We start from the raw sequence: 18,176 nt of genomic DNA on the forward strand, positions 1-18,176 counted from the left end.
TCTCTATTTACTCTATTATATCTGCTTAACCCCTTAAGGACCAAACTTCTGGAATAAAAGGGAATAATAAAAGGGAAAATAAAATAAAAGGGAATCATGAGTCATGTGTCCTTAAGGGGTTAAAGTAGACTTGTGCCATTAGGACTAATTTGTTACTGTGTACAGCATTAAAAAGGTTGTGTAAATATTGCATTTTCATTTTCAATTAATCTGTGTATGTAGCAGTACGTTTCTTTGTTTACTGGGCAGCAAAGATCCTTCTCATTGTTTCTTTGTTGACTGATTTGTGGATCTGCATTATGAAACAGATATGCACTGACTCGGAAGGATCCGAGATGTGTTTTTACTGCCCAGTTAAAACTCTGTGAACAGTTAGCTGCATTTAACCATGCGTTCTTGTAGTATTATATAGTCACAGTATGTTTTTAATTTCAGAAATGCACAGTTCGTTCCTGCACAGTGAGGATGTCTCTCCATGCCCACCATCCCAGAGATTGCCTCTTTTACCTCCGAGACTGGGAGGTGACACGTCTTCAGAGACTCCTCCAAGTAAATATTCGCCAGCTCTCCTATTTATTATAAACACTACATTCCCAGGGCTCAATTTTCCTTCCGTATTCCAATAAAATATACATATGTTTATTCACATAGATATGTTTTACTTAACTGATTTAAAATTTTCAGACCATTGTAATGTACATTAATTTAAAAAACTATATTTTTTTTGACTACCTTTGGGACTGTCACCATTCAATGTTCTCTTTATATCCACACTTCTCCCATAAATCATGCAGTCTTTTCAACTTTGCACAAGTTGTGTAATTGTTGTAAGTGCCTCTGGTAGAATCTTACCTTGTTCTTCCAAACTAGAGCTTCAGTGACAAAACCTCAAATCATATCTATTTTATGGACAGGATTACAAGTGATATATGATACAGAATCCTGTCAGCAAAACATGTTTATGTTTAAGTATATTAGGATTCAGAAAACAATTAGCATTGCTAACTTCACACGACATCCAGGCAGCCTCATAGACCAAAGCTCTAAAACAGTTTTTCTCCCTCAAAATAATTATTTATAATGAAACTTTCAGGGTTATTCACTAATCACTGGATTTTGTTCGAATGGACAAAATCTAGTGAAGAAGGCCAAATTCCAAAGTGTTAGTTTTCTCAAAAATCAAGATAGGAGCCGCACTCAAATCCCCACAGACCCCCGGTGCACTGGAGCAGGACCAGCAATCCCACAACGATCAGGCAAACAAAAATAAAAATCTCCAGGCACTTAAGGTGTTCAAGCCGCAGGCAGGTTTAATGGAACAAAAAAGAGCAGCGACGTTTCGACTTGCTAAGAGGTCTTTGTAAAAAGACCTCAAAGACCTCTTAGCAAGTCGATACTTTGCTGCTCTTTTTTGTTCCATTAAACCTGCCTGCGACTTAAACACCTTGAGTGCCTGGAGATTTTTCTTTTTGTTTGACTTTTCTGTTCGAGGCCTCAGTTGCAAAATCCAGACATTGTTGAATTCCATTAACAATTCAGTACATGGCCATTCGGAATTTATGAATTACGCGGTTTGTGGTGAAAATGAACATTATGTAAGGAATGTGTTTACTCAGAATTTAGAGAAGATCGCATACTTCTGCCATCTGAGGAGAATGTCTAGTACACATTTTTCCTAAATGCAAGTTTATTTTATAAATTGCTCTTTAAACTGTTCTCCCAAACCACAATCCTGGTTTTATATGTATTTTAGGCAGTATTCGGATAAATAAAACGAGACACACAATAACCACAGACGTTTTATTACTTTTCAATGGGCTTGGCCGTGGTGTTTATTCAAAGCTCAAGGGGCATACAACCATAACTTTGTAACCATAACCATATAAAATATGGTTCACCAACTTTCAAAACTTTTAACTTTATTAACCACCAAATAGCCAGTCAGTCACCGTTCCTGCTTCAGTCCACTCTGACAGGATTAACCCCTTAAGACCGGAGGGCGTACTATTACGTCCTTTTTAAAGCGGCTCTAAACGCCGCAGGACGTAATAGTACGCCCTCCGTTTTTTTGTTACTTACCCGGTCGCCGGCGATCCCACGCCGGCGATCGCAGTTGGGGGGACTCCCAGGGAGCCCCCCGCAGCACCTTCGTCCTCTTCAGCCCCCCCGGGCCATGTGAGAGTGAGGTCCTTGCGAGGACCTCACAATCACATGGCAGGGATAGCTGGCTGCAGCAATGCCAGCAGGGGGACCAACTGTAATGACAGTCCCCCTGCTGGCTGAAAATCAAATTAAAATTAATTAAATCAGTGTAAAAAAAATAAAACAATATACTTAGATCATATATATATATATTATGTATATATATACACATATACACACGTACACATACACTAAGTGTATTTTAATATTAATATATATATATATTAATATCAAATTACATGTAAAAAAAAGTAGTATACCAACTAGACTTAATTAATCAATCTGCTAAATTGAAGGGGTTCCAGGTGAACCTCACTAACACCCAAAGTGATAAACCAGAGGAAAAAAGTGGAAAACACCTTCAAAGGAGCATGTAATCAATACAACCTGGAGAATATATCCAGAATATGAATATTCAATATGGGAATATAGTACAATCTGAAATAATAAAAATATATATCATAGCGTAATATAGTTTAAATAAAATAGTAGGAGTGTAGAGCTAAATATTAAACTCACAAACGAAAATGCAAATCAGGCCTCTCACCCCCCTGGGGTATGTAAGTATATGTCTTGATAGTAGATCAATAACGAAGTATGTCTTAAAGAAATGGATAAAAAGAGCCATACATGGTGAAGTATGTATAAAATAGTACAAAAAATATTTATTGGGAGCACTTACAGACGTAAAATGGTAGTGGGCATATCTCCACTCTCAGTGGAACTGGATGGCAGTGTAGAAATAGGCAGCACAAATCCAATTCAAAGTAGTAGAGAGCAGGAACAATAAATCGGCATACACATAAAAAAATAAAATATAAATAAAATAGCAAGCAATAAAGTCCGATATCCTTGACCACCCACCTCTCTCCATTGGCCCCATATCTGAGGAATACAGCCTTTAGCCCGGGATTGGAAGCCAGAGATTTCAGGGGTATAGAGAACGCTGGAATTCAACGTCTTTGTCATTTGTACAAAGACGGTTCGATTCTTCAATTTGAGGAAATGAAGGCTAGGGCCACATTGCGCCCATCTGACTTCTTCAGGTACCTACAACTCCGAGATTATGCCCAGACACCGGCAGTTCGGACCGCGGCGTTGACAAAGCCCACGTTCTTCGAAAACATGTGCCTTCGGGAGCAGTTCCCGAAAGGCCTTATCACTGCCATGTACGCACACCTTAGTACGTCCACCTTGGAGTGGGGAGCACTCACCTATACTTCCCAATGGGAAGCTGACTTAGGAGAGGAACTTGAGGGAGTAGACTGGCAAGACATCTGGGAAGCCGCTGCGACCTCGTCTATGTGTGTCTCCATGCAGGAACAAGCTTATAAGACCATGTTCAGGTGGTACACCACCCCAGTCAAACTCTGCAGAATGCATAAAATGTCCACGGACTTATGCTGGAGAGGTTGCGGCCATAAGGGAAGTTATATACATATGTGGTGGGAATGCCCGACAGTTCAGCAATTCTGGAAACAAATAGCGGGGTTACTGAAAGATGTCTTTGGTAGAGAGATCAAACTAGACCCATGGGTTTTCCTTCTGGCCAGACCTCTGGAAGGCTGGTCCAGAACGGAACAGTTATTGATCCATAAAGTAAATCTGGCTGCTAGAAGAGCCCTGGCGCAAATGTGGCTACAAAGTGTTACTCCCCCAATTAATATGGTCCTGCAAAAGGTTAAGGATACGTTTCTTATGGACAAATTGACGGCTAAGGTAAGAGGCACGCTCTCAAAGTTTGAAAAGGTCTGGGCTCCATGGATAGATAGTGGAGTGGGCGATTAAGGGTGGGGGGGAGGGCTCATTCCCCCATTCCCCCACCTCTCCTAGAATGTCCGCACCTGTTACCCCAATCCATGTTTATCTCCAGCGGCGGGACTTTCAGGTTCCCGCCGGGAGATATGCAAGCTGTACATGGTTCCATGGAAGTCACGCACCTTCTTATCGTCAAAATAGGATGCATCACAAGGATCTTGGGTATGATATTTAACTGACTTGAAGGGTCCTAACGTCCCCTCTCCCCCCTCCCCCATTTCCTCCCAATACCACTTCCCCCCCCCCCCCCCCCCCCCACCTAGACTCATCCTTAGATTGTTCCCCTACTTTATTGTCTCTCAGGTTACTTCCTATCTCTATCATTCTTATTCCCTCTTGGACTTTGACTGGTTCCTCTATCCCTCAATATCTGTCGCTACATTATTCACCCTGTTTTCAGGGAGCTCCCAATGCTTGGGAATTAACATGGTTAGACGAAATCTCCACCGAGACTACCTTCGGCTAAGGGGCAGAATGGGGAGTTATACCTGCGTAAAACGTGGCTCAACATGAGCCGTGACCATGTTGTTCCGGCTAACACAAATCATACGATGAGACCAGTCGAATCTATCTCCTTCTTTCTTTTTTCTCTATTTTATATTTATCAAAAAATAGGTGGAGCACCTTGAACCAGTGTGGTCATTCGTGGCGGTTATGCAAGCGTCAACTCCTATGTACCTTGCCGTGTATATCTTGTTGCTGTACTTTTATGCAAATTATATATCTATATACATGCCTGGATGTACTCACATGGGTTTATGTTAAATATTGTTATTGTTGCTTGTGATATTGACACCTTGTAATAAATAAAGAATTAAAAAAAAAAAAAATAAAGTCCGATATCCAACGCGTTTCGTCCAGGTAAATAAAGGACTTCTTCAGGGATATGTAAAGAATCATCTGTGGAGGAGCTTCTTATACCCATCGCAATCTTCTTTCATGCCGTTCACCGGCAGCGTGCGTTCCAGGCTGGAACGCAAGAGAGAACTTCCTGTTTCGTCCGTCTTTCAGAATGCGCATGCGTGAAAGGACAAAGTTCTATGCACTCGAGAGTCGAGCGCGTTAGTGCGCATGCGTAAGGTCTGTATAAAGAGAAAGAGTGTACACAACGGGCGAACATGTCACCATATGGATAAATACCAAGATCCACATATTATAAAAAAAGACCTATTAGAGCAAAAGACAACTATAATAAGAATAAAGAAGTATATATGAAGCCAATAGCAAATAAATATGGCTCTAAATCGTAACCAGAATAGATGAATACATATTTAAAGGCAAAGACATTATTTCAAAGCTGTATTGAAACTAAGGTATTATATAAAGCATACCTAGAGAGATGAAAAATAAAATATAGAAACAAAATATGGAAATAAAATACAACAAAAAATGTATAATAATACTATCAAAAATGATAGCAACAAAACCAAATATAAACATAATGATATACTCAAATACATAGTATATATTAATGAGAGAAAAAAGAAAAATTACCATATCTAAAGAATAATGAAAAATTCTAATAAAATATTCTTATGGGATGTTAAATAAGGCCCTGCAGATCTATTTCGGCATTAAGACCACAGTGTAATGTTCTTAAGGTGTATATCCAAAAAGCTTCTTGGCGAATTAGTTCTTGGAGTTTATCTCCTCCCCTACATCCTAGGGAACTAATTCGCCAAGAAGCTTTTTGGATATACACCTTAAGAACATTACACTGTGGTCTTAATGCCGAAATAGATCTGCAGGGCCTTATTTAACATCCCATAAGAATATTTTATTAGAATTTTTCATTATTCTTTAGATATGGTAATTTTTCCTTTTTCTCTCATTAATATATACTATGTATTTGAGTATATCATTATGTTTATATTTGGTTTCGTTGCTATCATTTTTGATAGTATTATTATACATTTTTTGTTGTATTTTATTTCCATATTTTGTTTCTATATTTTATTTTTCATCTCTCTAGGTATGCTTTATATAATACCTTAGTTTCAATACAGCTTTGAAATAATGTCTTTGCCTTTAAATATGTATTCATCTATTCTGGTTACGATTTAGAGCCATATTTATTTGCTATTGGCTTCATATATACTTCTTTATTCTTATTATAGTTGTCTTTTGCTCTAATAGTTCTTTTTTATAATATGTGGATCTTGGTATTTATCCATATGGCGACATGTTCGCCCGTTGTGTACACTCTTTCTCTTTATACAGACCTTACGCATGCGCACTAACGCGCTCGACTCTCGAGTGCATAGAACTTTGTCCTTTCACGCATGCGCATTCTGAAAGACGGACGAAACAGGAAGTTCTCTCTTGCGTTCCAGCCTGGAACGCACGCTGCCGGTGAATGGCATGAAAGAAGATTGCGATGGGTATAAGAAGCTCCTCCACAGATGATTCTTTACATATCCCTGAAGAAGTCCTTTATTTACCTGGACGAAACGCGTTGGATATCGGACTTTATTGCTTGCTATTTTATTTATATATATTTTTTTTTTTTTTAAATTCTTTATTTTTATTGTGCAAAAGTTTAACAGACAGGCTTGGTATGCCCCGACAATAAATACAGGCATTTCAAAAAGAATAAGACTTTTGAGGCATATGATAGTACTGCACATTTTTAAAAAACGATAAACAGGCTGAGACAAGTAATGTCACTTAACTAGAGAACGGTTAGACATCTGATTTGGATTGACATTAACATAATCAAATATAGTAATTAAAAATAAGATAACGAGCTAAACAGTAGTTAGTTCCTCGGCGTAGGGGGCGCTATGGTTGGTGTAGGCGCTCGGGTGGCTAGCAGAGTATTCATTAATGGTTGCACTATGTCGACCATCACCTCCGGGGTACCTCCACAGCAGTGGAGAGGGTGTTAATAAGAGAGGCTGGCATGACCTCAGTGGTGTGCCACCCGGGGAAGGGACCTGTTTGGTCTGATCTGGTTACATTACCACAGCAGTCATATAACATAGGCAGTTGGATTCTAAACAGTTGTCATAAAGTAACTGGCTACATGACTTCGCACTTAGTGATCTAGTAGAGCATGGCATTGCAGTTTTGGGGTACACTATTAGATTTAGCACAATAATCATGACCAAGGTTTCTCATCATGTTAGCCGGGGAAGGCGAATGGGTTTGACATAAGAGGCATACGTGACATGATGGTAGATGGTTATACATTTTAGTTAATATGCAATATTAAGGACATGCAAGCTAAGCCCTAGAATAAACGAAAAATAAAAGTTCCAGGCTGGCTATACATGTTACCTAAAACAATCTAGCCTGGGATTGTATGACTATAGGTGATCATATGTTGCTAAGTAATGCATGCTTAATTAAATAGAAACTGGGCTGAAGCTACAGTGGAAGCCCTGATAACGATATTCATGTCTCAATGCTGAACAAGGCTGGTGTAAGTAAGTAGTTAAAGAAATTATAAACATGGTGAGTGTTGAATATCGTCTAGTGTCAAGATCAGGCTATAGTATCTCGTTGCGACCACTGAAACGATGTACATTAGCAAGCTAGCACTCTAACCTTAAATCAGAACGGTCAAAGCATAACAAAACAAGAAATGATCTACTAGAATTGCATGGACGTAGTGGGAAAACAGCAGTCGATCATACAGTGAGTCAGCGATAGTCACCCTACTCCCACAGTCGGTAAGGGCCGGGTGCGTACAGGAGAGTCACTGAGGAAAGGCGCCTCTCTAACTCCGGGTCTTTCTGGGGCCGTTATCACCAGGACATGAACTCGGAAGCACTCTGAGTCCTGGCCCCACTTCAGTGGAGAACTGTAAGAGGTGTTGGTGGTCCGTCGCTTCTGTCGGTCTGCAGGCTTCTGCTTGTGTGGCGGGGCTGAGCCCCGAGTGGACTTCAGCCCAGGGAGGCCTCTGACGGTACTGACCAGTGCTGGTTTTGGTGCTCTGCTTGGAGTGATCCCACTCTTTTTCTCCCCTGTAGGGATCCGCCGTCGTGTCGCTGTGAGGCGTGATTTTCGGGGTCTTGGGCGGCAGTAGGACCTCCTCTTGTTGGGTCTGTAGGTTGGTGCACTTAACCTCCTAGATCTATGCCAGGGTGTGGGTCGCCGAGCCAGTGTTCTGTCCGGAGGTTGCGCCTTGGGAGCGGGTGTAGTCAGACGTCGACTCCTTGCCTCCACTCTCCTCCAGAACAGCTGGCAGATCTCATCAAATGCCGATAGGAATTTGGTTTCCCATTCTCGGGCAGCCGACCCCTCACCACTCATAGCAAGATTTTTGGTGGCCATCTTGAGCCTCGTGTGATCTGCTGTCTTTAGGTGAGTTTTGCTTGTCGCCTTGTAGACCGGGATAACCCCCGCCGGTCTGTGGGGGGGGGGATAGGTACTCTGCTCGAGCGTCCCTGTTGGTTGCCGCGGCGGGAGAGCGGCCGTCTCTCCCACTCTAGCCATGCTTGCAGGCCGCAAAAGTCGCATGTGTGAGGCTGACCCGAAAATCATCGTGTTTGGCATGAATGTGTAGCTTGCTGTGTCCCCTGGTGTCCGGTGGCTGGTTTCAGGTCAATAGGTGCTTGTTTTAGTCGAGAATAAGTAAGAAACCGCCACCCAGAGCAGGAGCTGCGATAACGTGCGACTGCTCCGCTCCGAGCTCAGGCCCCGCCCCATATTTTATTTTTTTATGTGTATGCTGATTTATTGTTCCTGCTCTCTACTACTTTGAATTGGATTTGTGCTGCCTATTTCTACACTGCCATCCAGTTCCACTGAGAGTGGAGATATGCCCACTACCATTTTACGTCTGTAAGTGCTCCCAATAAATATTTTTTGTACTATTTTATACATACTTCACCATGTATGGCTCTTTTTATCCATTTCTTTAAGACATACTTCGTTATTGATCTACTATCAAGACATATACTTACATACCCCAGGGGGGTGAGAGGCCTGATTTGCATTTTCATTTGTGAGTTTAATATTTAGCTCTACACTCCTACTATTTTATTTAAACTATATTACGCTATGATATATATTTTTATTATTTCAGATTGTACTATATTCCCATATTGAATATTCATATTCTGGATATATTCTCCAGGTTGTATTGATTACATGCTCCTTTGAAGGTGTTTTCCACTTTTTTTCTCTGGTTTATCAAATTACATGTAGACTGATACTGATTAAATATATATATAATTATTGTTATATATATATTTATATATAATATTAAAAAAATATGTAAATACGTAAAAAAATAAAATAAAAAAATAATTAGAAATAAAATATAAAAAAATATATAGATGTGTTTTATTTCATTCTAACTGTATTGTGATATTAATATATATATATATATATATTTATATCAAAATACACGTAGAGCGAAATAATATATATATCTATATACATAAATATATACGTATATATCACTATATATATATATATATATATATACCTATATATTAATAAAAATATTTTTAAAAAATTATATATATATATATATATATATATATATATATGTGTGTATATATATATATACGTATATATACACATATGTATATATATACATATATTAATTCTACACATATATTTATGTAATAATTTTACATAATTAGGTATCCTAATTAATTACAATTAGCGGGACCTGCCTGACAACTCATGCCGAAAGTAAAGGGAATTTAATTTGCTAGCACTATATTTAACCCTATAACTTTCCAAGACACCATAAAACCTGTACATGGGGGGTACTGTTTTACTCGGGAGACTTCGCTGAACACAAATATTAGTGTTTCAAAACAGTAAAATGTATTACAACGATGATATCGCCAGTAAAAGTGACGTTTTTTGCATTTTTCACGCACAAACAGCACTTACACGGACGATATTATTGCTGCAATACATTTTCCAGTTTTGAAACACTAATATTTGTTTTCAGCGAAGTCTCCCGAGTACAACAGTACCCCTCATGTACAGGTTTTATGGTGTTTTAAAAAATTACAGCGTCAAATATAAGGCTTGTTTCATTTTTTTCACATTAAAATTCGCCAGATTGCTTATGTTGCCTTTATGACCCTATGGTAGCCCAAGAATGAAAATTACCCCTATGATGGCATACTATTTGCAATAGTAGACAACCCAAGGTATTGCAAATGGGGTATGTCCAGTCTTTTTTAGTAGCCACTTAGTCACAAACACTGGCCAAAATTGGCGTTTTTTGCATTTTTCACACACAAACAAATACTAACGCCATGCCAGCTCCAGCCCCTAGAAACAGCTGTGTCATCAATTCTGCCCAGATACCTGTCTAACTGACCATCTACCACAAGATGTAAAATTCCTCACATTCAAATCCTTCATTGCCACCATACATATATGCCACAGTGCTTAGTGCCTGTGGCTTTAAAAAATAAAATAAAAAATAATATTATTTACTGCTATAAAGCACGAATCTTGGTTCATTTACAGCAGGTACTTCTTAGTGATGTATCTTCCTAACTAACTTGTGCCTTCTGTTCTGTCAGATGTCCCAAGTGCAATTTAACACGGATCCCCCAGCTGGAACACAGGCTGGCCCTGGAGGTGAGATGGAAAGAAGATGGAGAGAAACTAATTTTAATATTTCTGTTTTATTTGCCAGCAGAGGAAATGTATAAGTTATGACATGGTTGCATACATTTCCTTTTTTTATTTTGCATTAAAACCTTTTTGTTTTAATGAATACAAGGTCTAGTTCAAGTTGAAAATGTAAATAAAAAGTGCAACTTTACAAAGTAAGATTGTATCACTCAAAGTGAATAAGAAACTAATTTTGTACTTGCGCATCTTGAAAGTCTGACCCTCCATTACATCCTACATGTATGAAAATAATTAATAAAATTATTATTTTCTATTGTCAAATATTGCAGTAGTTTATAAACACAGTTTGGGTCTATAGCTTTTCATATTAACAGCATATAGACTTTTATAGGGACAGTATATTTTTTATGTAACTGTTTGCAAACCATAATTACACCAACATATAATCTAAACGTGATGATGATTACATCCAGAATGTGCTGATATCCTAACCTGTAATACTGCTAGATTGATGCAGCAAGAGGAAATGTTAAATGTTCATAATCCTGTGCAGTATTTTTCTCTACCTCTCCGTAGGTGGTTGTCGTGTGATGGAGCAGAAGGAGAATCTGGAAGGTCTGAGAGATGAAGCCTGTGGAAAGATTACAGCCCCTGGTTATGCCGGGCTGTGCGAGTGAGTGTTTTTCCGCAAAGATAGGAGCAGTTTGCATATATCAGTCCACCTCCACTGATCCCGACCACCAGTTACCATTTACCATTATCATATAAACTTGGTGGTCCAGTGGGCTGTCAGTGATTCTATTTTAATATAGATATATATTCAAATTGTTCCCCTATAGGATGTATTATGAGTTTGCAGCTGCTATTTTTTTACTTTCCTCTTTACACCAAGCTGTAGCAAGTGTAACGTTACGTGAATTGGGGACAGCATCTGACCTGGTGGTACTTTGTACCTTCCAGTATGGAAACCTGACCTTTGGTTAATATTTCTAGTCTCCTTTTAATCCCCATGGAAGAAATTAAAGGTCCAAGCCACTAATTATTACTTGCTAACAGTGACATTTTGTAGGATGTAGACAACCAGGAGTTGCTAACAGACTGTCATTTTAATCACTACTGGCTTGTCAATACCTGCAACAAGTTTAGATATGGGCCCTATGTCTATCCTGCTATTCTCCACTATTTTGCTTTTTTGTACTGCCCTTGCAAAGAAGTCTGTACTGGGTTTGCAATTCATTAAGTATGTTATTTCCCCCACGTCTTCGATTTTATAAGGACAGTTTATATTTTTCTTTTTCAAGTTGTTTCTTTGCTCACTTTGCAACATCCATTAACCTTTTGCATTGGGCTCTCTGAACCAAATCTCTTTTTCCCCCAGGTCCCACTATAAAGAATACCTTGTGAGCCGGATTAATGCTCTTTGCCTGGACCCATGCCTTCTTTATGACTTGGGAGAGGTGGTCAATGTGTGTCAGCGTTACTTGTCAGCATTCCCGCCAAAGGAAGGCAGTGAGGACGATGGTGGCTATAGAGAGCGTCTTGTAAGAGTAAGTTGATTACAAAGTAGAGAGTAATGGCAACAAGTAATACTTTTGTGGTGGTATTTTTTTTATTTTTATTACCTGCTTTCTAGTTTTTGTACTGGTTTTCTTTCTTATTAAATATTTTCTACATATTCTCCCTTTCATTTACTTACAGCATTCCTGATTGTTTGCCTCTTGTCAGTCTTGGGTTGCTTCCTTTCTACATTTTTTTTGTCTTTTCTCATCTGTTTCTTTCATTTGTTTTTGTTTTCACAATTTCTCAACCACTCTCACCTTTTCCTCTACCGGTTGTCTTCCTGTCTTCTTTCAATGATCATACTTTCATTTGGAAAATCTCATCCATACTTCTTTTTTCTATACTCTTTTGAACAGTTGCTGATGACTGAGGTCCCGTTGAATACAAGCTGCCAACGGAATCAACACTCCTAATGTGTGACTCACCATATGCACGTCGGTTTGAGTACAGAAATTATATGATCAGATATTATGGGGTTGCTCAGTTAATTTGTTGTTTAGTTTTTACCCTTCCAAATAAACAGTATCTCCATACATTTATCATATGTGCAGTCTTATATGGAGAGATTCACTAGAATTATCTTTAAAACCTCTATAATCAATCATCATGCCGCAGTTCAACTTGATTAGTCACTGTTTTTCTTTTTCTCTCAGATTAACATGCATTGCGACATCTGCTCACTTAGAGTAGACTCCAAGCCTTTACTTAAACCAGCATCACCTATATTGGTTGGATTCTGTATTACAAGTCTTTGTCTTCACACACCTGTAGTTATCTCCTGGTGGCCGTGAAATAAAGATGAAGGGCAAGGGAAAATATGACTTTTAGAACAAAGTGAAAACCTGCAGAAGAGTCCTATTTCACATAGCAAGAAGCTAAGATTGTTTTTCAAGCATTACAAATAGTTACACTGCTCATCATTTTGTTCATAATTATTTACAAGCATATTTATTTCTTGTAATGAATATATTTGAGTTTCATTCACTGAGTACATTATTAATGTCCTCCCTGCGTGTGTTTGTGTCTGTGTATATGTATGTTCAGCATCTTGTTTATTAACTGAAATCATTTTTATTTTCCTACTATAATGTAGTAAAAGTCCACTGAAGATACTTGGCAAATTAAGGCATTTGGAAATGTGTACTTTAATAAAAAAAAGTTATGTATTCTGTAATTAAATCAAATGGTTTAATTATTTGCAGTCATTTTTCCCTTTTTTTTTTTTTTCGAATCCCTTGAATAATCATCCATTACCATGTACTACAATAGTTTGGTGATAATGTTTACAGGTTAGTCAAAAGCTTGTCTTACCGTAAAGGAAAGAAGCCATTTTTGCATTTTTTTCCGTTTGTTTGTAACCACAATTTGCATCTCTCTCATTTATTGCATCGACAGATATTATATACTGTTTTTCAGAGGGCAAAAAGGGCTTTAATTCGATGTTACATTTACATATATAAATTCTCATTAATTATTAAAACAAAAAATGCCAAATGGATGGGTGGGGGGGGGAACAAAAGAAAATGTATTTTCACAATTTTTGCCAATAATAGTGTGTGCATAATATGTCCAGCTTAGGATAAGTAATTCAAAATAAATTCATTTATGTATCTTGATTTATAGAGTACATAATTTGTGTAGGATTTCCACTTATTTTGAAAGTTACCAGTCACAAAATACAAGGACTAAAATACCATTTAAAAAAAAAACAAAACAAAACTAAATACATTTTTAGAAGTTGGTATGCTTATCTTGTAAGTTTAGTAGCCATCACAAAAAACAAGCTTTTGTGCATATACTGCAAAAAAGTATATATTTATATAAAGTAGACATCACAGACTATTTACCTAAGGTTATTTTGACACATTTTAGGTAGCCATTTCATCGCCAATCTCTTCTAAATATTGGAGTAAATGGAGGACTGGCCAGTAGGGGTCACTGTGTGTGGAGAGAGGCAGGGATAGGAAATTACAGCATATCCCTGCCTCTCTCTACTACTCAGTGATCTGTGGGGAAGCAGCTACACAGCACAGAGAGTCCAGACAGCAGCTCTACAGCTCAGGTAAGTGAGGGATGGGAGGAAAGGCAGCAGGGAAACATGGGGACTCTGAGACACTAGGGGACACATGTGGACACTGAGACACATGGGGACACATGTGGACACTGAGACACATGGGGACACTGAGACACTAGGGGACATATGGGGACGGGGACACAGAGACACATGGGGATGCTGAGACACATGGGAATGCTGTGAGACATAGAGACATTGGGACACGGAGACACTATGTCCCCATTTCTCCCAGTGTCCCCATGACCCCATCCAGTGTTGCTAGTGTCTCAGTGTCCCCAAGTTTCCCAGTGTATGTGTCCCATGTCTCTCAGTGTGCCTAGTGTCCCCATGTGTCCCAGTGTCCCCATGTCTCTATCCCCATGTCTCCAAGTGTCTGTCTCCCAGCCAGTGTCCCCTAGTCTCCCAGTGTCTGTGTTCCCATGTCTCTGTGTCCCTAGTGTCTTAGTGTCCCCAAATGTTTGTGTCCCCATGTCTTCCAGTGTCTGTGTTCCTAGTGTCTCAGTGTGCCTAGTGTCCCTATATATCCCATAGACATAGACAGTTGTCTATGTCCACAACTGTCCCTATGTCTTCCAGTGTCCCCAAGTGTCTGTCTCCCAGCCAGTGTCCCCTAGTCTCCCAGTGTCTGTGTTCCCATGTCTCTGTGTCCCTAGTGTCTTAGTGTCCCCAAATATGTCAGTGTCCCCATGACTCCCAGTTTCCCTAAATGTCTCAGTGCCCCCATGTCTGAGTAAAGTGGATACGCTGTTTATAGTGGATTCAGATTGTATGTGTGTGTGTATAGTGGATGTATTGTGTGTATAGTGAATGCAGAGTGTGTGTTTGTGTACTGGATGTAGTATGTGAATAGTGAATGCAGAGTGTGTGTTTGTGTAGTGGATGTAGTGTGTGTGTACAGTTAATGCAGAGTGTGTGTTTGTGTAGTGGATGTTGTGTGTGTGTATAGTTAATGCCGAGTGTGTGTTTGTGTAGTGGAAGTAGTGTGTGTATAGTGAATGCAGTGTGTGTTTGTGTAGTGGATGCTGTGTATGTGTAGTGGATGATGTGTGTAGTGGATGCTGTGTGTGTGTATGTGTAGTGAATGCAGTGTGTATGTGTAGTGAATGCAGTGTGTGTTTGTGTAGTGGATGCTGTGTGTGTGTGTGTGTGTGTGTGTAGTGGATGCAGTATGTGTGTTTGTGTAGTGGATGATGTGTATGGTTGTGTAGTGGATGCGGTTAGTGTGGTTGTGTAGTGGATGCAGTGTGTTTTTATGTGGTGGATGATGTGTATGGTTGTGTAGTGGATGCAGTTTGTGTGTTTATGTGGTGGATGATGTGTGTGGTTGTGTAGTGGATGATGTGTGTAGTGAATGCAGTGTGTGTTTGTGTAGTGAATGCAGTGTGTGTTTGTGTAGTGGATGCTGTGTGTAGTGGATGATGTGTGTAGTGGATGCAGTATGTGTGTTTGTGTAGTGGATGATGTGTATGGTTGTGTAGTGGATGCGGTTAGTGTGGTTGTGTAGTGGATGATGTGTGTGGCTGTGTAGTGGATGCAGTTTGTGTGTTTATGTGGTGGATGGTTGTGTAGTGGATGCAGTTAGTGTGGTTGTGTAGTGGATGATGTGTGTGGTTGTGTAGTGGATGCAGTTTGTGTGTTTATGTGGTGGATGGTTGTGTAGTGGATGCAGTTAGTGTGGTTGTGTAGTGGATGATGTGTGTGGTTGTGTAGTGGATGCAGTGTGTGTGTTTATGTGGTGGATGATGTGTATGGTTGTGTAGTGGATGCAGTTTGTGTGTTTATGTAGTGGATGCTGTGTGTGGTTGTGTAGTGGATGCAGTGTGTTTATTTGTGTAGTGGATGATGTGTATGGTTGTGTAGTGGATGCAGTGTGTGTATTTGTGTAGTGTATGATGTGTGTATATTTGTATAGTGGATGATGTGTGTGGTTGTGTAGTGGATGCAGTTTATGTATTTGTGTAGTGTATGATGTGTGTGGTTGTGTAGTGGATGCAGTGTGTATTTGTGTAGTGGATGATGTGTGTGGTTGTGTAGTGAATGCAGTGTGTGTATTTGTGTAGTGGATGATGTGTGTGGTTGTGTAGTGGATGCAGTGTGTGTATTTGTGTAGTGGATGATGTGTATGGTTGTGTAGTGGATGCAGTGTGTGTGTTTATGTAGTGGATGATGTGTGTGGTTGTGTAGTGGATGATGTGTGTGGTTGTGCAGTGGATGCAGTGTGTGTGTATTTGTGTGGTGGATGATGTGTGTGGTTGTGTAGTGGATGCAGTGTGTGTATTTGTGTAGTGGATGATGTGTGTGGTTGTGTAGTGGATGCAGTGTGTGTATTTGTGTAGTGGATGATGTGTATGGTTGTGTAGTGGATGCAGTGTGTGTGTTTATGTAGTGGATGATGTGTGTGGTTGTGTAGTGGATGATGTGTGTGGTTGTGCAGTGGATGCAGTGTGTGTGTATTTGTGTGGTGGATGATGTGTGTGGTTGTGTAGTGGATGCAGTGTGTGTATTTGTGTAGTGGATGATGTGTATGGTTGTGTAGTGGATGCAGTTTGTGTGTTTATGTAGTGGATGATGTGTATGGTTGTGTAGTGGATGCAGTTTGTGTGTTTATGTAGTGGATGATGTGTATGGTTGTGTAGTGGATGCAGTTTGTGTGTTTGTGTAGTGGATGATGTGGTTAGGGCATTGGAGCGTGCCTGTAGGGATGAGGCCTGTGTGAAAACCCTGTGAGAAACCCATCACCAAATAATCTACCAAATGTCTGGCTGGGTGGGAGCGTAGGTAGTAAGCCACATTATCTATGTTAACCTCAGTCGGTCATTTTAGGTGACAGTCGGGCCGGGCACATAGTGTTGGTATGCGCTCTGAAGCAAATGGAGTAATTAATCCAATTAGTAATTAAGCCGGCAGATAAGGGAGGAGGTGTAGTTGTAATGGATAGAGATAAATATATCTTAGAAATTGAACGGCAACTAGGAGATTGCAATACTTATAAGAAATTGGATAGAAATCCACAAGTAGATATAAATGAGAAATTTAGGAAATACCTGGAGAAAGGTTTTTCGGAAGGTATTATAAATCAGAAAGAATATAATTTCTTAAATATCAAGTCACCAAAAATTCCTGTGATATATACTCTACCAAAATTACATAAGGATGCATCTAACCCCCAAGGTAGACCTATCGTCTCAGGGGTTGGATCTCTTTTATCTAATTTATCAAAGTATGTGGATAAACATCTCCAACCATTAGTCAAAAAGAGTCCCTCCTATTTAAAAGACTCTATGAGTCTGGTACAGATTCTAAAAAACTTTATATGGAAAGAGGACTTTCTATTTATCACCTGTGATGTCACCAGCTTATACACTTGTATTGATCATGAGATAGGGTGTCAAGCCACTCGTTTTTTTCTAGAATCCTCCACTTTGTATCCTATTGAGCAGGTGGACTTTGTTATGGAGGGGATATCCCTTATCCTCCATAACAACTTCTTCTGGTTTGAGGATGATTTTTTCTTGCAATGTAGGGGGACAGCTATGGGGACCAGGTTCGCACCCAGTTATGCAAATCTGTTTGTCATTTTGGGAAGACATATATGTGTATTCTCCACACGACTGGAGTGCGAACCTGGTCCTTTATAAAAGGTATATCGACGACAGTTTTTTAATTTGGAAAGGTGACAAAGATTCCGCATTAGATTTTATTACATTTTTAAATTCCAATCAGTGGAATATTCATCTTACTCAGGAGATTAATAAGGAATGTATACATTTTTTAGACCTAGAGATTTTCATACAAGACCAAAAAATCTGTACATTTTTTAAACCTGTGGATGTCAATATATATCCATAGGGACAGCTGCCACTCCCTACCATGGCTTGAAAATATCCCCAGGGGTCAATTCATTCGGATAAGACGAAATTGTACAAATCTTAAGTCCTTCGAACATCAAGCTAATACTCTTAAA

General features: G+C 39.4%; 1 protein-coding gene across 2 annotated transcripts in view; it reads left to right on the forward strand.

Moving 5' to 3' along the window:
• The window catches only part of RNF31 (ring finger protein 31), a 39,490-nt gene extending 26,166 nt beyond the window's left edge, over positions 1 to 13,324 (forward strand). For both annotated transcript variants that reach the window (XM_063454913.1, XM_063454914.1), the window contains exons 18-22: positions 436 to 549; positions 10,524 to 10,581; positions 11,155 to 11,251; positions 11,957 to 12,125; positions 12,495 to 13,324. In XM_063454913.1, the coding sequence (XP_063310983.1) occupies positions 436 to 549; positions 10,524 to 10,581; positions 11,155 to 11,251; positions 11,957 to 12,125; positions 12,495 to 12,551 (495 nt within the window). In that variant the 3' untranslated portion in view covers positions 12,552 to 13,324. The remainder of the gene's footprint in view (positions 1 to 435; positions 550 to 10,523; positions 10,582 to 11,154; positions 11,252 to 11,956; positions 12,126 to 12,494) is intronic.
• Positions 13,325 to 18,176: the final 4,852 nt, after the last annotated feature.

The sequence above is a fragment of the Pelobates fuscus genome, chromosome 5 (genome assembly GCF_036172605.1).
Source record: "Pelobates fuscus isolate aPelFus1 chromosome 5, aPelFus1.pri, whole genome shotgun sequence".
Lineage (NCBI taxonomy): Eukaryota > Metazoa > Chordata > Amphibia > Anura > Pelobatidae > Pelobates > Pelobates fuscus.